Below are 24,763 nucleotides of genomic sequence, written 5' to 3' on the forward strand. Positions count from 1 at the left end.
GGCGTCGGGGGGTGGGAGAGTGGGAATAATTTTCCCCCTCTAATCTCTGTCAGTTACAATAAATATAGGGGCTGTGGGTTACAGTAACAGTTACAGCATTTTCAGAAAGAAATACCATTTTTCAAGTCCCTTTAATTTGCTGATGGAACATGGTGGACCCCTTCAGGGAAATGCTGTAATGGTCTATCTACACAAAAGTCTTTAGTCTGGATTTGGAACAGAATTAAAATACAAACAATAGCAGGATCCTTCTTAGTTTTATCTCTAGATTCAGAGAGATCTGCTGTGCACAAAAGTCTGAGGGACTGGTTATTTCACAGTGCTCCAGATAATTTAGCTTGTTTCTTCTCGTTAAGAATCTTCATTCAGGGCTTGGAATACTGTAAGGTTTTGTCCAGTAATTCCCCTACCTTTTTCCTCTCAGATTTGGATTTCTGTGACTGGGTTCACCAGTCTCAAAGCCCCACACAGTTTTGATATAATCAGCTTTAAATATAAGTAGATCATTTATAAATTATAATTGAAGTATTGTCTAGAGCCAGAGCTGCTGAGCAGGAGGCTATACTGCAGATTCTTTGTCAGTTGACTGCTCAGTACCTGAGTGATTAGCAGGAGCAGAAGAACTTGTTAATTGCAGGTTGGTGGAGTCCTTCACAGACATTGTTTATGTGGGAAAACCCAATGTGTCTGAAAAAAAGTCCTGATGCGTGGTCTCTTGGGGCTAAATTGAGATTGCTGATTTGTGCATGTATTCTAGACAGAAAAACCTCCAGATGTGTGCCATTTATGTTTTGACAGAGTGCAAGTGTGACATTGAGTAATGGAGGCAAGTTTACTTTTTCTAGTTGGTTAAATACCTTTGGGGCTAGAGATCTAATCTCCCATCGGTATGCAGGGGATGAATGCAGTCAATACCATTAGTGCTGATGGAACCTCCCCAAGCTTTTATGGGCGAATGATCCCTTCACACATTCTTACCCTTTTTTCTTTCTCCTCTTTTAAAATAATGCAGTAGTGTAGCTCTGTTCCTTGGGAACTTGCTACATTGCCACCTCACTGATCACATCTGGTTAATTTCCTGTTTCCTCAAGTTCAGAGATTTTTCACAATTTCTTTAGGGAATGAGAAGATAGTTTCAGGATTTGCAATGGAAATTGGCTTTGTTAATATACACTGTGTTTAATATAGCACAACAGCAGCTGCATGGGAGACTCTGTCAGAATTAAATAGTGCGCCTCCACTTATCCAAATAAACAGCAGGGTAACTACATTCCTAAGGGGTTGTTTTCCGAGGTCAGGCCAGGGGATCTGCTTTACGTCACCAAAAAACGGCTGTTCTGCTGCAGTTCAGATCTTACCCCAAATGCTGACTAGCACACACTGTGACAAATTAGTGCTGAAGTTTGTTAATCAAATTGCTGTTTTTCCACAATGGTAGCCTGCGTCAACTGAACTGTATCAAAATCCTGAGTAACAAGTTTATCACAGTTTCTGTGTCTTCAGGAAAAAAAAAATTCTTAACCAAAGGAGAAGGGGGAAGATTGCAACACTAATGTGCAAAACATTGCTATGTCTTTTTCAAGAGATTCAGTTTCACAAAAATACATTATGCTCTGTGGGTACTGATAATTTTATGCAGCAACCTAGAGTTTTTTGTTTTTGTGTTCGGAGGTGGGGTGGAGTGTTTGCTTTTAGATCATCCAAATATAGAATGGATGATGTTAAACTACAGTATATTTTCTGAGTAGAAGCAATCTAAATAATGAAGTGGCCTTTTCCACTTCTTAAGGCTTCTTTTGGAAGCCAGAGATTTTGAGTTTGATAAGCAAGTGTTATTCAGGCAGAGATTTCAGGCAGATTTCAGGGTAAAATCCCCCAATTAACTATGAGGCAGTACTCTTGGTTGAAATAGACTTATATCAAAGAGTCTTAAATCAGAGCACTCATTGTATGTGCACAGGTTTCCTGGCTGTGGGGCGGAGAGTATTGTAGCTTTGAGCTTTCTAGTTTTGTTTGTAGTCCTCTCCCTGAATGGACTGTAGTACATAAGTTTCCCTCATAACCCTCATCTCTGGTTTGTGACATCCCAATGGGAGGGTGACACGAAGTTGGCAAATGATAACAAAAAAGAAATTTGACGAAGAAAAATTTGTATAAACAAATTTTTTAACAAGGAGATTAAAAATATTGTATGAAATGGTAATGGAGACAGACACATTAAGATAAGTTTTCAACTAGCCTGTACATTTCTTCTTGCAAATCTACATGTGCAGAGGCAATTTGGATGTTAACTTGAAGCTGTAAATTATCACAAGGACACAAAAGACTTTTTCAGAGGAAACTCAGCTTCAGAATGGGAATCAGTTTTTACTTTCCAGAATTACATGCTGTACTGTGTATCTTGGAGACTGGCAGCTAGACAAATACACTAGGATAAGGGTGTAAATAGCTGATTTTTTTAAAAAAAAATCATCATTAATATTTACTTAATCTTGTAGCCAGGTTAGTCTTGGAGTGAAGATCATTGTTGCTTGATTTGATTATGCTGACAAAATTATAGAACTCAAATTTGAGCTTTGTTCTTCTATGACTAACAAATATTTAAATGCTTTAATCTTATTTATTGAGTTTGCTCATAAATCTGTATAGTGCAGACTTAATATTTAATTGAAGCCAGATTCCAAAATGTCAGGGTTAGAACAGTTTTTAGTCTATGGAGAGGGCAGATTTAGACAAGAAACCAAGAGCCTGTGCTCTTTTGTTGCTATTCTCTGTGGATGTAAATGTATGCTCGAGTCACCCTAGACATCTTTTTAAAAATTTGCTTTACAGTTCAATTTAAATACTTTACTAAAAAAGTTTCACTCATATAGTTTTTTAAAACAGGGCTGCTGTTAGGGGGTTTGAAAGCTAATGCTGTTTTTACTGATACTCCCTATTATAGGTTTCAGAGTAACAGCCGTGTTAGTCTGTATTCGCAAAAAGAAAAGGAGTACTTGTGGCACCTTAGAGACTAACCAATTTATTAGAGCATAAGCTTTCGTGAGCTACAGCTCACTTCATCAGATGCATATCGTGGAAACTGCAGCAGACTTTATATATACAGAGAGAATATGAACCAATACCTCCTCCCACCCCACTTCTCAAGCTGCTAAAAAATTTCAAGCTGATAGATACGTTTTAAGTGCAACCTGTGTACTTATGAATCTGTGGTTTGAAAACAGTACTGTGCACTTTGAAAGTAGTATTAGATACCAACAACCAGGAGTCCTGGATTGAAATCCTGTGCCTGGTACTACAGTGCAAGGCTCCGTTAGCTATATGTATAGAGCTGGAGAGCACTCTCAGGGTGATATGCTGATCTTGGGAAGGAAAGAAAGGTGTTGTTTATGACTTTACATAGAAATAGCTACATTTTCTGGCTGGCTGTGCTCTTGGGTGGAAGAGTCATGGCAACAGCAGATAGGTTTTGGCACAGGTACTAAGGAAGGCAGAGGTTTGACTTGTGACCTAAGCCAGGCTTAGTAGGCTTGGAGCTCTGGCTGCTTCTGCTCTCACATTGTAGAGTATTTTTGGTGGAGAGCCTGTGACCAGACTGACTTCCTCCAGTACAAATTTATTCTTTCCTCCTTCAGTTTTGCCATCTCCTTAGCTAAGCCACTCTACATCTCCAACTTTATTAAATCCCATGTCCTCAATCTCAGCCACCTTTTCACAATCTGTGACTCACTCCTCAGCCTCAGCCATGCCCCTATCTCCATTTCTTTCTCCACACAGTCTCTCGCCAATTTCTTCCAAGAGAAAACTGACAAAATATGATGTGACCTTCCCTCTCCCCTGAGCTTGCCTTCCCTTCCCATCCTACAATTTTCTGGGCATCATCTTTGACTCAGACGTCTTTCTAGGTCCTCATATTCATGCTGTATCTAAATCTTGCTGATTCTTTCTGTGTAACATCCTAGATATTTTCCTATCCATTCACACAGCTAAAACTCTCAACAAAGTACCCCATCTCAGTCACTGCAACGTCCTTCTCTTGGGCCTTGACAAATGCAATCTTTCCTTATTCATATCCATTTGGAATTCTGCTGCAAACATCATTTTCCTAACCCGTCATTTTGACAATCTCATCCCTCCAGTGGCTACTTATATAAGCTATTTATGTTTGATTTCAAGAGCTGTCACAGCCTATCCCCACTCTACCTACCATCTCACATTCACTATCAGTATGTCATCTCCTGCTTCTGATCAGCCCATGATGGCAGCCTTCATCTGAAACTTGTTAAAGTTTCTGACACCTTTGTGCTTTCTCCCATATTGCCCCTCACACTCGGGAGGAGCTCCTCAGAAACCTCCATACATCTCTCTCATTATCCTCCTGCAAATTCCGCCTTAAAATTCTTCTTTTGCATCATGTCTATTAAAAAACCTGGGATGCTGATACCACTGCCTGTGACACTGGCCAATACTGTCTCATTGTTTCCTTGTACTTCCCTAACTGTCTGTATCCATCTGTTTTTCTCTTGTCTTACACTTAGATTGTAAGCTCTTGAGGCAGGGACCTTCTTTTTGTTCTGTGATTGTACAGAACCTAGAACAGTGGGGTTCTGGTCCTAGGTGCTACCGGGCTGCTGGGTACCCACAGCTCCCATTGAGCTTTATCCCTTCTCAGCATCATGGCATTGGATAATATTTTAATGGTTGTTTTCAAACTAATTGCAGTAAATGGGTGTTTGGCATTAGCATGAAAAAGAAACTTCACCATCAAACAGGTTGCTTATTAAGAAATATCAGGGCCCTCATGCTGCAGTGTGGAGGCTGGTGTGGGAAATTAATGTTTAATGAGAATTTACCGTTTTCTGAGTAATTTTTCTGGTTGACGATCTGGCCGCAGACTAGTCTGCAATTGCTTTTTGTTCACGTGTGACTGCCTCTGTTTGTCTGAGATACAAATCAATAAACCAAGACCACAAATTTAACCATGGAAACCACTGAATTTACATGATGCAGAGGCCAGTAGTGTGCTGTGCTGCACGAATAGAAGTACATTGTGTCAGGTGAGGGGAACGTACACAAACCTCTGGAAATGCTGTGATAAGAAGGCTCCTACCTCTCAACCATCCAGTTCAGAATACTGCTAATGGCCCCAATGTTGTTTCTCCTGTCTCCCTCCATTGAATCCCTCCCCGCCTTCTCTGCCCATTCGTACTTCCTTTCTTCCATATCCTTGATGCTCACAGTGCAGGAGCACCATGTGTGTCCCAGGGCCTATCCCTCAGAATGCAAATCAAGGAAGCAGAGCAAATGCAATGGTGTGGGAGCTGCGAGCTATGCAACTACATTGCAGAGTTGAGTGGCAATGGAAGATAACCAAAGAAAAGGCCGTTTTTCTCCTCCTCCAAATGTAGAAACATTTAAATTAACTTGCAAAAAGGGCATACCAGGCATGGACACTGTGGGGCTTAATTAACAGGCAGCTGCCTTCCCCCCCCTCCTGGTTGCTAGAAGCTGCTGTCCAGGCTGCATCTAGATGGGATGGGCAGCTGAGTGTGTGTCTCCCTGGCAGCCAGTGAAGGCACTGTGCTTTGAATGCCTGGCTTCTCCAGATGCACACCCTGATTCCCTTGGTCATTGAGCAGGGAGGAGAGAATGCAGACAGCACACTGAGCAGCCAACCATGCAAGAGAACAAAGTCAGTTGCTTTGGAGCCATCAGCAATACTCCTCCTCCCACCCCTAGTGGAGTCTGGACTATTAAGAGGGGTGTTGAGGAGGGGGGAAACATGATGTCGGATGAAGGGTAAAGGGTTAAGTGACCCCATATGGACACTAGAGGGGAGAAAGTGGGCCTGCCTTTGCAAATGCTGCAGGGTCATAGGCTTTGGCCACCCCCATTTCTCCTAGCAGAACACGGGTAGAGAGGAGCCAGGGTCTGTTAGTTGTAGGGTTTGGTTTTGGTATCAAAGGGTTGGATGAGCATCTGAACTGATCCTGCACTGACCCTATGTTCATTTCATGGAGGAGGGGGAGACGTTAATACGTATTTTTGCTTTTCTCAGCATGGCCATACACACATTTTTGTAATGCTGAGGCTGGTTTTGTGCATGCTCTCATGTGGTTTTGTAACAATACATGGGGTCAGGACTTCTAGTGTGAAAGTTTTTATCTGAAATACCCTTTGTATTGAATTGCATGCCATTCAACTTAACTTGGAAGGACAAGGTTCTCTGTTGACCCTGCCAGGATTTTATTTCTAGAGACACCAAATATTTGAACCCTGATGCTAGACTACTAAGCCACCCTGTCTACTAAGGAATAAGTGGGATATTGGCTCTTCCTGGTTCATCTATGTTTCTTTTACTTGTTCTTTTGTATTTTTGTCACAATTTTCCTGGATTCTTAACCAGCAGGAGCAGTCAAGGCAGTAGGTCTGTAGAATAGTTAACCACTACTGCTTCAGATAAGCAAAAGGAAACAACATGAGAGACTCTTCCGACTCTCTACCCACCTGAACCTGCTACCCCTACAGCCGCCTTAGCTGGGAGAGATCAGAGATGGATCTCTTTGGCTGGCCAATAGCTTTTTATGCTGTAATATATGGCATGAAGTGCCTCTATGTGACATTAAAGAGCTCTATTTTGTCATAGCTATACATTTAAAATAAATAAACATTTATTAAGCTTTCCTACAATTGGGACACAGACATTAATATTAAAGTCGTTAAGGATGGTAAACATTGATATGTCTTAAAAATAAGGAAGCGGTGGAACTCTTGAGGAAATGTCTTATATGTTACATGTTTACTGAAATTGAATGAAAGGTGATTTGGCAGGGGAAAACACCTTAAGAATTTTTACTTGCTTGAGTGTTGGTAATACCAGTCTGGGACATGACAGCTTACCTGTTTTTAGCAAGCAGAGAAAACTGACCCTTCACAGTTTTTTCCAAGACAGTCCCAGTTCAGTTAATTGTTATAGTCAACTTTATCTTTCTTTTTCAGAAATCTGCTCTCCCCTTAAAGCAAGGTGACTGGTAGTGCTATGGGAGTTGAGGGTGCTCAGCACCTTTCAGGATTAGGCCATTTATTTGAGATCAGCTAAAGCAAAGTATTGTAGCATTGTGTATTAAACCAGATTTTGGTTGAGGTGTTCAAAGTGGCAGAGACATTAAGGCTAAAACCTCAGAGGAAGAGACCAAATTGGTATTTGGTTTTCCATAAAATCCAGGCAGAGTGTACACAAGAACAGTACAACAGCTTCAGCAGCATGAGCTTCGGGTAGGAATTCCTCAGATCTGAGAAATGTATGCCAAGAAACAATTTTATCATTTTCAGGGGCTCTTCTTCCAGTAGGTGGAGATAGATGTAAATTAAATATTGGTGCAGAATGGTCTAGACATCAAATGTGTAGTTAAAAGTTCTTGCTAGGGCATATAAACAAAGTATTGATGCAGTTTTAGAAACTCACATGGTGTTGGCTGCTTAGACACTATTTGAAAATCATGATTAGTGAACCTTTTGCTGTTGATCACTAAAAGATATAGCAACTGCGACACATTAGTTGTACAATAAGAAGAAATACTGTTTAGTCATCTGGTTACACATTGAACAGGAAAGTGCAGGTGACTAAAGGAGGGGAATTGTTGGTGTTTAGTCTGAAATGGTTGGTGGGCTCAGCATGATGAAAGCACAGCTTATCCAGATCTGCCTAAGATTAAGCACTACTTTATACTCGATGTACCAAGGGCACCAGACAGGAAGCACTACATAAAATTTGTCATTGTTTCTTATTGCGTATACAATGGGGAAGAAATCCCTTCACTAAGAATGGCCATCATTCACTGGGAGATTTCACTACCCCGAGGAATAATAAGTTTACAGTTCATTCATGCAATAGCTCTCACATCATTATTTAACAAATGCTTCATGAAGGACTTTCTTTTGTGATGCAACTGACATTTATAGACATTTTATTGTCATATATTCAATGGTTTAAAAACCTGGGAACTGTAGTTTATTTTCACTGAGGGAGAGTTTTCACAGCTGGTTGAATTTCTTTCAACAATAATTAAGAAAATCTAATGTAAACTAAAGCATGTAAAATATTAATTGAATTGAATGTGAGAGGGACTAGTCCTTACATCTGTTCTTGCACTGAAGATTTACTGAGGAATAAACAAAGACTGGCTGTGATTTATAACTTAGTGGAAATTTCAGGGTTGGAAGAAATATAGGAATGAATTAATGCTGGAGGTAGGTGGAAAACTAAACTTTCTCTGGATTCACTTTTACAGTGATAGCACTGTTTACAACTTGTCTTTCCCAAAAGGCACACAGTAAGTCCTCACTTAATGTTGTAGTTATGTTTCTGAAAAATGCAACTTTAAGCAAAATGATGTCAGAATCCAATTTCCCCATGAGAATTAATGTAAAGGGGGGGAAGAGGGTTTAGGTTCTGGGGAAATTTTTTCACCAGACAAAAGACTACGCGCGCACACACTGTAAGTTTTAAACAAGCTATTTAATACTGGTACACAGCGATGATGATTGTGAAGCTTGGTCGAGGTGGTGAAGTCAGAGGGTGGGGTATTTCCCAGGGAATGCCTTGCTGCTAAATGATTAACTAGCAATCAGCTGAGCCCTCAAGGGTTAACACACTGTTGTTAATGTAGCCTCACACTCTACAAGGCAGCATGGAGGGAGGGGAGACAGCATGGCAGATGGAGACACACACCGTGTGTGTGAGAGAGAGAGAGATGTGCATTGCCCCTTTAAGTACGCTGACATCACACTAAGTACACTGCCTTTTTAAGTAGATCAGCAAGTTGAGACAGCAGCTGCTGCCAGCAAACTCCCTCCATCCTGAGCCCTGTCATTGCCCCTCCCCCCGCTCTATGGAAATGGAGTAAGCAGGGGAGGGGGACACCCTGAAATTAGCGCGCCCTTCCCTCCTCTCCCCACACAGCAAGCAGGAGGCTCTGGGGAGCAGCACATGGCAGTGGGGGTAGGGACAGCTGAACTGCTGACAGTTGCTAGCCTGCTAGACGGCTGCCGGCGTAGGGAATGGGGAGCTGATAGCGGGGCTGCCGGTCCATGCTGGTTCCAAGCCCCCACCAGCTAGCTCCAATGGGCTGCTCTTTCGTCAAGCAGTGGACAAAGCAGGCGGCTGCCAAAGGACATTATAAGGGAGCATTGCACAACTTTACACGAGCATGTTCCCTAATGGAGCAGCAACGTGACAAGATTAACCGGGATGACTTTAAATGAGGAGTTAGTTACTGTACAGAAAAAATCAGGTAATATTTAAAATCTCATTATTGATATTTGCAGTTTAATAAATTTGCTACACATAATTGAACAAAAACATCCTGCATGTTCATAGTGCCATGCCAAGCAAAATTAAAAAAATAATTTGAAAGAAAATACCCTTTCTTAGTAGGACTGTTGATTAATTGCAGTTAATTCATGTGATTAACTCGAAAAAATTAATCGCGATTAACGGCAGTTTTAATCGCACTGTTAAACAGACTACCAATTGAAATTTATTCAGTATTTTGGATGTTTTTGTACATTTTCAAATATACTGATTTCAGTTACAACACAGAATACAAAGTGTATACTGCTCATGTTGTTACAAATATTTGCACTGTGAAAATGATATAGTATTTTTCAGTTCACCTCATACACGTACTGTCGTGCAATCTCTTTATCGTGAAAATACAACTTACAAATGTAGATTTTTTTTGTTATATAACTGCACTCAAAAACAAAAAGGTGCCAAACTTTAGAGCCAACAAGTCCACTCAGTCCTACTTCTTGTTCAGCCAATCCCTAAGACAAACAAGTTTGTTTACATTTGCAGGGATAATGTTGCCCACTTCCTATTTACAATATCACCAGAAAGTGAGAACAGGCATTTGCATGGGACTTTTGTAGCCGGCATTGCAAAGTGTATTTAAGTGCCAGATATGCTAAACATATGGTCGGGGAGCAACCCCATGTTCCAAGTGTCCTTCAGCTGCCAGGAACTGGGACCGGACAAGAGGATGGATCACTTGAAATTGCCTTGGTCTGTTCATTCCCTCTGAAGCTTCTAGCACTAGCCACTGTCAGAGACTAGGCTAGATGGACCACTGGTTGGACTGAGTATGGCCATGCTTATTAAGTTCAAGGATCAAATGGGAGAATTTGGAGAAAAACAACAAAAATGTTTAAGTACTAGAGAAACTGTTTTATGAAGAAAGATTAAATGTGCCTTGGCTAAGTGAGGACTCTGAGCAGAATACAAGAACTGTTCACAAGTATTTGAAGGGTATAAGAGTAGACAGAAATACTCTGGAGTTTTACAGTAGGTGTGTAACTAGAGCTAACCTGTTTGCTAGGGCTAAAAAAAAAAAAAGACTAAATAAGAGGAGAAAAACTGACAGTGAGATCTATTAGACTGTGAAATAGCCTCTCTCCGGCAAAGTGGTGGAAGGACTAGAAATTTAAACAAAGCACCATGCAGTGTACTGCAGGGAACGGTGGGCCAACAGGGTTTTTCGTCTCTCATTTCTATTATTTGTAGGGGAACAGGTGTGACCGAACATTGTACATTACAATAATGGCAAAATGTTATATCGTCTAATATATAGAGGTTGTTAAATTTTATTCTTTTTTTTTTTAAGGCCTCTTCCTTATCTTAGGCTTGATGCTGTACCCTGCAGGCTGGGGCTGCCAGAAGGCAATAAGCTATTGTGGACATTATGCTTCTGCTTATAAACTAGGAGACTGCTCACTGGGCTGGGCCTTCTACACAGCTATTGGTGGCACTGGTCTGACATTCATCTGTGCCGTCTTCTCAGCACAAGCAGAAATTGCCACATCTAGTGACAAAGTGCAAGAAGAAATTGAAGAGGGGAAAAACCTTATCTGCCTCCTTTAAATACAATGGAAAAAAGATCGATCAGTGCCTGGGAAACACTGACTTCAGACTGTTTTGCTTTTAAATGACTTGATAAAAGGATCCACTTACCTGTTTTCACAATTTGTGTGATTAAGCCTTGAACTACTGAACATTCTATCACTTGCTGGGCGATGAGGACCAGAGAAAGGAGGATCTCAAGCAAAGAGAGTGTAGATATGTGGGAATTCTTGGTATGACTACATTGTCAGGACTCAGCAGAATATACAACTTGAGAGCGAGGCGGGGGAGTGTATATAGTGAACAAACATTGTAATATACCTGACAATTTCTGATTTTATCAGATTGCATTCTCCACCTTGGTCACTTTGAAGGATCTGAATTAAAATAATAAAAGCCAGCACATTTCTACTATGTACAGGACTAGCCTATTTAATCAGGTTTTGTTTTCAAGGGCTTCAATCACTTGTGAAGGTTTTATTGCCATCTGGTTTGGTACTATAGTTAATATGGTGGTGCTTTTTGATGAGTTTTAAAATTACTTAAAGCACAACTGGGTTCTTTTGGATAATTAAATGCATGACAAAGAGAACAGGGTTGACATTAAGACCTTGCTAAAAGTCATATAAACTGTAAAGAAAGTGAGGTGGGGCTCAAATTATTTAGTTTGTTCTGGCATGAAGTATCCGTAACAAGTGGTAGGTACATTATATTTTAGCAGCTAGATTTGAAGTTAAATTATTTTTGTTTCATAGCAGAGCCAGGGGAACGGTCGTTACCCTGGAGTTTACCTATATAAAATAAAAATGGTAGAAATAATGTTTTAGGATCTAATGAGTGAAACACTGAACTTTGGATACACAAATGGTGCCTTTACTAGAAATCCCAGGAATCCTCAATATTTAGGAAAAACACTATATTCTCTCAGCAGCACAACTGACAGGGTTATTTTGTGAATGCCAACAAGTGTTGACACTCTTCAGTAAAAATATGAACTGTATGTTGGGTTTACAATTACAATAGTTCTCTGTTTGCCAAAAGAAACCTCATTCCCAGTCCACAGACCAGTGTCTTAGAGCCAGTTTAGTCTGTAACAGACGTTCACTCTGCAGGAGACAATGCCAAATTCTAAATGTTTGTGGGAAAACCTTTTCCCACTCTTTTTAACCACATTTGGTATGGACCCATTTCCAGCACAATCAGCAGAAGCAGAAATATGGCTTGCCACGAGTGACATTCCTTTCCAAAATGCGTTCAGTTCAGTCATAATACTTGTGGTGTTTCTCCAGTTACTAGAATTATTCTGAGAGCATATTAGAAGAAAGAATACTGTACTGCCTTGGGGATACATGAGCACAAAATAGATAAACTGTTTTAAAATTTCCAATCAAATATCAAGTGAATAGTTATTTCATGGTGGTGGTAAAATACTATTAGGCACTGAAGGCTGCTGAGCCTATTGTTAAAAAGGTGTCTGCAAGTTTATCCATTTTTCTGTAATGTTAAAAATCAAATAACTTCTGCAGACAGAATGATTAGCCTCCGGATTACAAGACTGATTTGTTGTCGAGAACACCAAATTTGTATAGAAAAGTGAAGGTTTTGTGTTCTTATTTTTGCGGCATCTTTCCTGACCTAGAGCTGAGGGAAATGCAGCTTGCATTAACCATGCACAGTCTTACCATTGTTATACCATTAAATGTAAAAGGTTTCTTTGGAGCACATATGGTCCCTATGCTTTTTGAACTTTTTATCCGCTCCTGTGGAAGTCTCCTTCCCAGGAACAGTTCTTTAGAAATTATTGATCTGTGTGAGATTCTAGTGAGTGCCCAGGCTTCAACTATAAAGGTTTAAAAAGACAATGTTGTTATCTTTTTAATAAATGGGTAGTTTGTAAACTCCAGCTGCTAATGATGCTGCCTCTAATAAGTTAAATCAATTAATTTACTTTTTGAAGTGGAATAATTTTGTTCTGGTCTGTTCCTGATAAACCAGACATGTTACTTTGGACCCATTAAATTGATAGGTTATAGTAGTGATCCATAATCAATGTGCTGGAGTGCCAGAGTCCCTGCTTCTCTGTAAATACAAATCCAAGACCCCTATTTAGCAGTGCTGCTGACACCTCTGTTCTCCTGTGCACATTCCCGATGTCGGGGCAGAATGATGTGGAAAGCGTTATGCTAGCCACAGGGCAAAACTTCCCCTTGGTAATATTTAATTTTCTTTTTCACCACTGAATTGTGAGAACCAAGCCTTTCCTCTTGTTAATCCAGAATTCACACTTGAGAAACCTGTGTTTTCCCCCCTCCCAATCCCACTGCACTCTTAGACAAGATTTTAAAACGGGTAACTCACTTTTCTTTTAAATATTTAACATAATAAAATAAAGTTATGGGCTGGAACCATTTATGCCAAGTGTCTGCATAGAGCAAGATTTCCTTTTAAACCACTTGCAAAAATTGGTGAGTTAGAGCAAAACTGTAGCCATGGCATCATAATGTCTTATTTGAAACTGTGCGCCTTTGAAATATGTTTCCTTGTACATGCAAAGTATACCTTATGAAGCACAGCTCCAAATTTTCAACCATATTATTTGTATGTGGATGAATCCTATTAAAAAAAACCTTGTAAGAACCTTCTACCAAGGTTATTGCTTGTTCACAGCTGCTACTACTTTAGAGCCCCCCCACCCATTGGAATGTGCACAATACAAGCTGGGGCACTAAAACAGCTGTGATACAGAACTTTTAACTAAAGGGAGTCTTAAGTGCTGTGAACAACACATGGAATTGGGGTGAAGATAAATTATATATATATTTTTAATGTTGTAATTTGTTTTTCTTTAGGAAGATAGTATGCTGTTAAAAATAATCAATGCCACCAAATCATGACACTCTTAATAATATAGTGTCACAAATACGTTAAAAATCCAAGTACTATATTAATCAATGACAGATTACGGTTTTCAAAGGTGTCATGCAATGCTTAACTGAACTGGTTTGGACCATGCATGCCCCATGTATTGTGTGAATTAAAAAAAAGCAGTGAACAATGTATTATTAGGCCATAACTATGTTAAGTCTTTACAGTACTGAAAATATTAATGTTGGGTTTTATAGTACTGTGCATAAAATATTTATTTTGCATGTGTTTTTCTGAATTTGTAAGGGAAGTGGACCAGCTTCTATTATTGTACTAGTATAACATCAAACTGATCTAATCAACTCAACAGGTCATACTCATTGACTGGCATAGATGGAAGACATGGTAGGATAATAAGTGATAAGATGGCTTTATTATTACATACAGATTTTCTTAATGAGTGGGTCACATTTTAAAACTCATTAAGTTTGATGGCTGCTGTTCCTGAATTTTAGTTCCACCAGAACAGTGGCCTTCCCAAGACATTCTATGAAAATCATTTTTCTTTTGTCAGCTTCAGGCATGTTTAATTAGTTTCATGATGGGCCATATAGCATAACTGCTGCTTAATGTACATGTAGTGCTTAGGTGCAAGGAATGGTTGATGTGGCATCTTTAAAAAAAAAAAAAAAAAAAAAAAAAAGCTGTCTAACTCCCTCAAAATTGTAACATACTAACTTTGTAAATTTTTTTAAAGATAGAAATATTCTTTAAACATTTGTGGTTTGATCACCTTTGTAAACATATATTCTGTAAAGTGCCATAGTTATTTTTGGAGTATAGCGTATTTAAATATATATACACAAATTTGTGTGAGATGTGCAATAATATAAGTGGGTTTTTTTTTAAAATGTGATATGCTTTAAAAAGGGACTGCCAAGTGAAGAGTGGTTGGAATTTTGTTTTTGGACAAACTTCTTGCTACTTGAGAGTAATGCTAGAGGAAATAGGATACCATTGATTGTAGTTTAAAGGTTTACCTAAAATTTCTTTTCTAGATTCATTTGAAATACTCACATCTGAGTAATCCAGGCCTGATGTATTTATAGCCTTAAATTCCAACTGTGAAGCTGCACACCTGCACTGTAATTAACACCTAGGAGTTGAAAAGCTCAGCACTGCTTGATAATGTCTCTCTGTGTGCTCTCTAGACTACTAGGCACTGCATCAACATTGCTAATAGCTACAGTCTGGTTCTCTAGTACCATCTTTTTGCCTAACGAACACTTACTTAGGCACCTCTTGGTCTGGGGAATTTCAAATAGATCATTTAAATTTTGTATTAGTATTCAATGCCAGAATTTCCCAGTTTTAAAGAAAATTTGACTTCTGCATTTAAAGCCAATGGTGGGGGAAGCCTGCTACAGCAGGAGTCATCACTGGCTCTGTGGTGAAGGCAGTGCCCCACCAAACAACTGGGCAGTAACTGTATATGCTGCAAAAACTGAATAGGAATGTAGGCTGTGGTTAATCACCTATCCATTGTTCGTTTGTGGTACTGCTGTTGAGTGACCAGTGCTTTGTGTAATGTTTTTCAGCACTGTATCATAGAATATCTGGGTTGGAAGGGACCTCAGGAGGTCATCTAGTCCAACCCCCTGCTCAAAGCAGGACCAATCCCCAATTTTTGCCCCAGGTCCCTAAATGGCCCCCTCAAAGATTGAACTCACAATCCTGGGTTTAGCAGGCCAATGCTCAAACCACTGAGCTATCTCACTGACTAGGTACCCAGTAATATCTGTTTTTATTATCTAAAGCTGACTTATAGTGGAGTTTGTAAACTAAATTCTTATTACCACAGCTCTGGCCTATCTTAGTTTGAACATGCTTCACTATTTTAAGGCTGATCAAGGTGCATACATTAAGGAATTTATACTTAGAAAATTTACATTAGAGATTTTGCAGTGATTGTGACACTGTATTTTACCACTTACATATTGATCACTAAGCAGCTGATCTTAAATTGTAGCAATCTTTTATACAAGTTGAATTAAAAGTGATTTTATAATTAAACATAGCTTGAACAACTAATGTATCTGCAAGGTAAAACTACCATGGTTTCTCTTTTGGGGTGGGAAGAGTAAGAAAAGTAGGTTTCAAGGCATGTGAAACACTGACCAATTGTGTGTGTAGTAGCTTTTAAATACTATGATACTAAAGCACTTATTTCTTATCCATAGACTTCAAAGCACTTTATAAAAAGAGGGTAAGTAGCATGTGCATTTTAGAAGCAGGGAAATGGTTAGAACTGGCAACAGAACCCAGGCTTACTCACTCCACCTGTTAAGAGTTTTCTGACACAAACACTTAGTGCAATTAAAAACCTTTACACTGTCACCTACCTTGTGCTATTTTAAAGCAGTGGGGTCCAGTTATTTTACTTGAAAAGCCAGAACTGGCTGAAAAGGTAAACATTTCTAATTCTGTTACAGGACAGGACTCAAGCATGGGGTTTAGCTCTTTAGAACCCCATGCTATTTCCAAATGAAGAACCCAGAACTGATAGCAAGGTAGTTCCCAACTCAGCAGAAGCCCCTATGAGCTACTACTTCACCACTGTAGAGAAGTTAAGGGATATCAGTAACCAGACCTACGGCTTCTTCCTTTTTATGTTAATTTGAGAAACAAAACAACAACCTGTGTCTCTAAAGTATTTCATCTGCTGACTGTACTAAAACTGTACAAGGGCTTGATGTATGTAAATAAAACTAATACGTTTTTCAAAAGAGGTGGTATATAACTTTAACGTAAGGTTAGAGCCCAAAACTCCCTAAAAAGGTTGGTACTAATATAAGATTTCATTATATATTTGAGTGCACAATTGAGGCTCCACAGGTAAGAAGAGTTAAACACACACTGGTGGCTGTCTCATTCCACCTATTGGACAAGCTGAACTTCATTATATACCGTTAAAGAGGCTCATCTATCTGCACCTAAGAGCAACTGCAAACCCCTTGCTTTTTAAAAATATTAAAAACCTGCATGAGACTTTACAGGGGGAGAAGGGTTTTGAAGATGATGGTATCTACATGGCAAAGTAAGTTTAAAAAAACCTTTCATACTGCATGTGGAAGCTCTTCCTTGAATACTTGTGCCTTCAGAGTGATGGTCCCAGAGTGAACTTCACCTAACAGAAAAGTGACAAAATCCATGCTATAAATGCATGGCCATTAGCCACCTTTGAGTATTGCTAAAGACAGTAATGAGATGGAAATTCAGTTGGCCTGGCTGGGAAGGGTAGCAGAGAAGAGAGAAAGCCATATCAACCCAGCCAATTCCAGAACATGTAATTGAAATGAAAAGATGTAACACCTCTTCCTTCTATTTTGAACAAAGAATCATACATACCCCCATTGTCTAATTCTTCCCTGAGAAACATCAAAAAGACATGCCATGGAGCTAACAGCCCTTCACCAATACTATAAAAAGTTCCCAATTGCACTGCCAGCACCCAAGGGATGGGCCAAGAACCACAACTGCAGGTAAAGTGTGTCTGACAAGCTGGCCAATGCACAGGTACTTCATATTCACTTCACTAGGCTGGTGTCAATTTTATTTATATACCTTCTTAGCAGCTTCTGCAGCAAGGCTCAAAATTCACACTTTGCAACTACCAGACTCTGAGGATTCCAAGAGCAACCGTGGCAAATTCACAGATGCCTAAAGTGTTCTGAGCCGGCTGATCACCATAACTGATACATCTCTATCCACCCAGCTCTGGCAGTAAAACCCTCTAATCCAGAGAAGTGCTCCCTGCAGCCTAGAGACAGACACCACCAATGTGTTGGCCTTGTGCCCTTAAGCTAAGACAGTATAGAAGCTATAGTCCAACTCTGTTCTAGCAGTGGGCTCAATGGTCAGTCGCTCCAGCACCTTTTTCCTAGCACAATATCCAACTTCAATATCAAAAATTTGCATCTTATTTCCCAATTCAGGATGTGAAAGTTTCCTTAACTAACTGAAACATTATTATGCACAGACAGCCCAGAGGCAGAAGCCAGCACAAACATACAGAAACCTCTCTTGCCCTGTCATGTACATGAATTCCTTGCTTTTGCTTCAAGAGGTGGTGTTATAATATACAATAACAAGGTTAAGGTAGTACAATAAACACTTTACCATACCCGGTCATTACCTGAGGACATACTGTATGACGAATGAAAATGTGAAAAAGTTTTAGCTAGTAACTGTCTATGCTTCTGTTAAGAACTGGCCTTAGAAACAGTTTTATTTTAGAACAAAATTGAATGCTTGCAGAGCTATTCTTCCCTAGACTTCAAATATTTCTCAGAAATGTGTTGTGATTTCCATTTTAGTGCCAATACATAGCTAAGCTATTATCCCACTCCTGAAGTAAAAGATATGTACTGTTTCCTTTGTAAATCCATCTAATTTTTCTCCAAAGCAGAAACCCTCACACAAGCTAATTATGTTTTATTTATTTAATTTTCTTCTTTACTTGTTGGAGGGAAACTTTTGACAGATGTATCTCAATTGTATCTGTTCCATTCTGCCCGGTGCTTGATTTGTGAGTGGAATGTTTTCTGTTCACCTTACCAAGCCAGCTAGGACTGGTACACTGAAGAGTAAAACACATATTAGGCTCCCATAAGACAGACTCCCCAGCCCCAATAAATGTTTTGAGAATTGACTACTATTTTTTTTAAAGCAGACAGTTAAACATTTCCAACAAGAATACATGTCCACATGATTGCCAGCAATAAACAAATAGTATGGAATTATTTTGACCTTATTCTTCTGAACAGCATTTATAATAATGAAAACTGAATGAAGGCTTAACTTTTTTTAAAAAATCACCCTTTAACTGCTACAAAGATGAGCAAAATCCTAGGAAGAATTAGATCTAACAATAGGAAAACAAACCTGATTGATAACTGAAACCATGTTTTATTTCACCACCATAGTGCTCAACCACAGCAATCACTGAGCTGACAGATGTACTAAGAAAATTTTCAAACAAAAAATAAAAATGGAGGCAAATACAGCGCCATTTGCAAATCTAGCCTACACGCATAGATAATGTGCAGTTAAAAATCTGGTGGTTTCTGCCTCTCTCCAGAAAAAAATGTTACAGCTAATGCCTCTTTACTGACAGACAGACACAGGCAGAGAGAATGTGTGTTTTTACATGGTTTCCTAGGAAAAGACGACACTGAATATAGCCATAAAATTCTTTCCCAAGGAGGATATAGCTTTAAAGGGAAACTGTCCATCTGTATTTATTTCTGAAACTCTAGGTTTCCTGACAAAACATCCCTTACAATTTTTTAAAAAGTCAAACCATGTAAACCATGCATCTGAAGAAGTGGGTTTTTACCCATGAAAGCTTATGCCCAAAAAATTCAGTTAGCCTTTAAAGGTGCCACCAGACTCCTCGTTTTTGTGGATACAAACTAACACAGCTACCCCTCTGATACTTGACACCATGTAAAGTTTTGTAAGTGTTTTTCTGCCTCCCTGCTGATATTTGTTTCTAAGGGTCTTAGAGAGTGCTCACCTTTCTTTCCCCTCCCCAATTCTCTGCCTTTCTGCTGCCATTTTTTTCCTGGTAAGCCTCCATGGGCAGAGCCTGGGGAGCATACAGTCTCCTCAGGAGCAATGCATGACAGTTACGTAATCATTCTAATGATGAGCAAGGAAGTGCAGCTATATCATAACTGACTATACACAAAAGTGGGGTTTTTTTGCTTTTTATTTTAGCCATTTTAAATATTACTTGTTGTATAGTATACCCAAAACTTTTTAGAGTTGAATGTGCCCCTTTAAAGAAGTTAATCTGCTGCCAAAACGTCTAAATACAGAGTAACAAAGGAAGAGGAAAACAGGGAAAATTGGTGATAGATAATTTCACTACTGTTAGATGTGCAACTGTCTTGAACAAGTCACTTCTGATTGGAAAACTGCCTAGAAAAAATACTGGCTACATATCAGAACAAGAGAATCACTGTACTGTGCATTTGCAAAACACTATTACAGTACAATGGTCTACATCAACTGTCAAGTTAGCTGTTTACAAACCCTTAATATAAGAGGGTAATAAATCCAGTAACATACTCGACATACTAATTATATGAAATTGCAGTAGACAGCAATGTTATACCGTAACACTAGAACAGAAATAGCAGAACAAAATATTGATACAGAAGCATCAATCAGAAAACAGAAAAATAAACAGTAGCAAAACCAATATTATTTTCAGAAGTTTCATTTTACTTCCAGTAAAATCCTAGGTAAGGTTTAATACTTGTAGTTTCATTACGTACTGACAAAACACCTTTTTTTGAGAGAGAGATTTGGTTTGTTTTTAAACTTTCAATGTATAGCACATGTACAAAGTGCTGCAAGCGCTGCTGAAGTTTTCCTTCATACTATTTTAGTAGCCCAAGTCTAGTCAGACTAATTTGTTATTCTGATAGTGGACAGCTTACTTTCCCATTTCAGCAGATTACAGAATTTATATACAGATTGTAAAAACCAAGTGACATTTTTATACAGAGCAGCCTTCCTGCATGTTTACCTGACCTTTAAAAAAAATCCCTATGTTTAAAACTATTCTGAGCAAACAGTATTTTTATTCTATAACCTTGTGTTAATACAATAAATATACAAAACTTGTGAACTACTCAGACATGCAACAGCAGTGGGACAGAATGAGTGTGTTTCTACAGAACCATGACATTCACTAGGATGGCAGAGCATTGTTAGTAATTTACAAAATATACAAACATCCCTCGGATAAATAAATCCAAATCCTAAATTACAGATCACTGACTATTGATATTCCAGTGTTTAAACTTCATACTTTCAACCAAATTTGCCACAATACAACAAAATGACAAATTAAGTGGGGTGCATATTGTGTTAACTGATAGACCAATACCTGTTAAGTAAAAATATTTTAACGAACATCAGCCTTCAATTCTCAAATCTAAAATGAGAATATTTTTCCTTTGGATCAAATATTCATATATATTAATTTTGTACCATCATGCATTTTTGAGTGCAGAGGTAAACATGGTAAAAATGAAACAACCATATGTATTATATTCTGTAAGAATGTAACTAGGCACATGCCTGTCAGTTTCAAGTTGCATTTTAATAATATCATATGCTGGTAATCTACTATTCTACAGTATGACAATAAATTTAACTGTGAGGATGGTGTCCCTCATACTCCATGAGAAAAAGAAAAAAGCTTAATTCAGGCTAAAGATCCACCCTTAAAGGAAGTCCTTGGTACAATTTTTATATTTGGTTAAGACGACTCACTAAAGTAGGACTTGGATCTAGAGAGGCCTGAAACGTGTTAGCAGATCACAACGCAAACTGTAAAATAAAAGTTCAAATGGAACATTAAAGATCAAACAAATTTTTAAAAAAATTAAACCTCCTCTACTGACTTTCAAAAAGTGCTGGGGAAAAGCTTTAGAATGTCCCTGTTACTGTTATTTCAATTGCATTGTTTACTTCATAGTGAAGAGAATTCTATCTGGAGACAATATAATTATGAACAACAACTTCAGTATAGATCATCATATAATACATTTTTACCATATTTATCTTTACTACTAAAATGGGATTTCGAGAAGTTAAATTACAAATTTAAGTTGTACTTGTAATTTATTTACAGGGACTTACGTATGCAAGTGCTACGCTGCTCAAGGTATTAAGTTGACAACAGGTATTTTTAAAAATGGTCTTATTTTACAATATCCATAAATTGAAGTGAGAAGAATTCCTCTATCAAACCCAAGCCACATTCAGGACATGAGGCCCTCTCTGGGCTTGTCTACACTCAAAATGCTGCAGCTGCACTGCTTCAGGAGAGGTTCTCCTGTCAGCATAGGCACTCCATCTCTCCAAAAGGCAGTAGCTAGGTTGACAGGAGAATTCACCCATTGACCTAGCACTGTCTATACTAGGAAATTAGGTCCGTTTCACTGCATCACTCAAGGATGTGGATTTTTCACACACGAGCAACAGTTATACCAACCAAATGTCCTAGTATACACTAGGCCTTTATAATTTTAAGGTTCAATCTTGCAAACCCTTATTCATATGAGCAGTCACACTGATTTCAGTGAAAGCATTTAGGTAAGATTTGGGGATCAGGTCCTTAGTGATCTCACTTTCTGAAACTGGCATTTTACGATTTTAAACTTAGTCCAAAGTGCTACATATATTATCATTCAATCAACCAACCTACCTAGGAATTTCAAATGGCCTTAAATAGACAGCAACATGATTTTGAAGCAAGAGCTGATTAGGATTTGGAAAATTACTATGCTAAGTTCCAGCATGAATCTCGGTGCATCACAGCATCAGTTTAATCTATTAGAAAGACATTCATTTCAACAATGTGAATGTATTTAATTGTATTCTCTCTTAATGGAAATAAAAAATATTTCACTTTTCCAACTCAAAATAGTTAAGTATCTTTCATTATTCAGCTTGAATCAAATCACACATGAAGGCTGAGGTGCGTTAAAAAGAATTCAAGTATGTGTGCCACAGTTTAAAAAGTTTGATTAGAGAAAATATTCCTGTAAAAAAATTCAGATTTTTGGACAAGCAGTAAATAGAGTGACTGACCAAGCTATAGATTTAGTACCACTGGTAAACACTAACTGACACTGGAAAAAAAAGAAAAATCCAACAATCCCTCCCACACAAAAATTTCACTGCATTTAAAAGGGGGCAAACAGCTGGTTATGGAACTATTCTAAAGGTTGATAATTTTTCCGATAACAGAATGTGTTTTTCAGATTGAAATTAAAAATAACAAATATAATCATTTAGCTCTTTGATCAAAACCATCAGTTAACTTCTCTTAACTGTACATGGCATTACACATTCTGGCAGCGAGAATGTCTATGCAATAGCCATTTCTGATTTAGAAGAAAGTATGCCATGAAAACGGATACAAACCAACACTATAATCATAAGTGGTACAGATAAATCCTGGACCAAAACACTAATTCAGCATGGCCAAATATCTCAATATTCATGCAAACTTGTAGATTTATATAAAAAAAACCTACTGCCCTAAAAAAAAATTTACATTATCTACCATACTTGTATCTGTCCATCAGCTGCTTAAACTGCCACAGCAGTAGCCAAATCTAAGTCTCAAACTATCAGTCTACTTCTTACAGTAGAAACAGGGAAACAGGCTCTCAGGAACAAAAATAACTGCTCCAAAGAGCTTTCCTTAAGTTAAAACAAAAAAAGATTCCAGAGTGAAATACTAAAAAAAACCCTGTAAATACATTTAACTGATCACAGAAAGTACCATATCAATTTCAGATCCATTGCTGAAGTTTCCACCAAAATATTGCTCCTCCAGAAAATATGGAGAATTATATATCTAGAGTGTACTTAACTTTTTAAAGAGGGCAAAGAAGGTTGGCTGTGGGTTTTTTTGTTTTGATAAATAAACGTATAAAAGGAATAAAACAAGAATTTTTTTCCTGTTTTAGCCCATGCACAGCTGAAGGAGAGACATACATGCTGTGTGTATTTTGAACGCAAGTCTTTAGGAATAAAATTAATAAGATGGAAAATAAAGTATAGTCAAAGAGAACTGAAGTGATTTTTGTATTTCACTAAATTTGGTTACCCTTGAAAGCATTTTGAGCTGCACTAGTTGCTGCTGTAGATGCTGCATTTGCTGCAGCTGTTTGTACAGTTTTGTTGGACATCACACCAGTTGCAAACTCTTGCTGAGCTTTCTCAAAACTAGCACCGGTTGTGCGGTATAAGCCGTGCACCTAAGACAGGAAGGGAGAGGAGAGAAACAAAAGTTAATGGAACGATCATAACACTTTTTATCTATATTTGTAGGTGCCACATCAAAAGTCATTAGACAAATTAAATGAATAGAGTGATGGGGAAATTTGATTCTGTTGCCTGCTTGCAGCTGTATGGAGGATAATCAAACAGGTGAACTTTAGTCCCCAGCATCAACAGCAAACATTTGTTGATGTTTTACACCTATGTGCCTTTTAATTGGCATTAAAATAGTAAAATCCTAAACAATTAAAAAATGGAAATATATCAATACAGAAAACCACCTAGTGCAACATTCGACATTAAGTGACAATCAAAATTAAACACTTTAAAAGAAAAGAAGAAGAAATGCTCTTTATGGAAAGTATACTTTAGTCTGCTGTGGTAGCAGGTTTGGCAGCATGAGGCAAATTGCTTAGTTGGGTTAAGATGACTTCATACTGACTGTTTGAAGGAAAGGAGCTTTTGACATGGAAGAGGAGTGCTTCCCAAGAGATGCAGTGAGAGCAATGGGGAAAAATTTATCCCCTGAGCTTCCCCAGGTAATACTGGCAAAACGTTTTTTTCTACTGCTCAGAAACCAGCTATCTATATAAAAAAAATAGGACCTGGCTCTAGCCCATGTTTCTAGCCTGGAGTTGCTTAAGGAATCAGTCTCATCCATGCTCTGACCTTGTCAACACCTTCCCTCTTCCTTCCAATCCACATTTGCAGCCGCTCACCCTAAATCAGTTAAGTATTCCTCCAGTTACTATAAAACACCATCCCTCCTCCTGTTGATTCCCTATTAGATATGAAGACAGAGGGAACATCATCTTTCCTTCAGTGAAGCTTATGAAGGTTTAAGTTCCATCTAATTTGGCTTCTCTCATAAATGTTATTCCATATCAATAAAGATGTAAATAGCTCATGTCCAGATAATCATGTATTCCTGAGGAACCCAACTGTGTGTGGGAGAGAACTGAGTGTGACAGATCAGTGCCATGAGGAACAGCAGGATAGGAGAAAGGGAAACTCATTTTAAAAAGTTATAGCACAGAAATGGGTTATGCTCTTGGAAGGGAAGAAGATAACCACTCGATCTCTCTCTCTGCCATGCCACCTCTGAACTTCTTCCCAAATACCAGC

The 24,763-nt window shown here is 38.5% G+C and overlaps 2 protein-coding genes across 8 annotated transcripts in view; one reads left to right on the forward strand and one right to left on the reverse strand.

The window, feature by feature from the left end:
• Positions 1 to 16,518, forward strand: part of LHFPL2 (LHFPL tetraspan subfamily member 2) — a 191,557-nt gene extending 175,039 nt beyond the window's left edge. For all 6 annotated transcript variants that reach the window (XM_084628711.1, XM_084628707.1, XM_084628708.1 and 3 more), the window contains one exon: positions 10,665 to 16,518. In XM_084628711.1, the coding sequence (XP_084484837.1) occupies positions 10,665 to 10,921 (257 nt within the window). In that variant the 3' untranslated portion in view covers positions 10,922 to 16,518. The remainder of the gene's footprint in view (positions 1 to 10,664) is intronic.
• SCAMP1 (secretory carrier membrane protein 1) overlaps positions 1 to 24,763 on the reverse strand; it is a 125,748-nt gene that overhangs the window by 18,278 nt on the left and 82,707 nt on the right. The window contains exons 9-10 of one of the 2 annotated variants that reach the window (XM_084628705.1): positions 23,466 to 23,616; positions 18,284 to 18,404 (exon numbers count right to left, since the gene is read on the reverse strand). In XM_084628705.1, coding sequence (XP_084484831.1) covers positions 18,391 to 18,404; positions 23,466 to 23,616 — 165 coding nt within the window. In that variant the 3' untranslated portion in view covers positions 18,284 to 18,390. Of the gene's footprint in view, positions 1 to 18,283; positions 18,405 to 23,465; positions 23,617 to 24,763 lie in introns of those variants that run through there. The other variant, XM_084628704.1, reaches the window with a different exon arrangement.

This window comes from Lepidochelys olivacea (genome assembly GCF_965140295.1).
Source record: "Lepidochelys olivacea isolate rLepOli2 genome assembly, chromosome: 5".
Lineage (NCBI taxonomy): Eukaryota > Metazoa > Chordata > Testudines > Cheloniidae > Lepidochelys > Lepidochelys olivacea.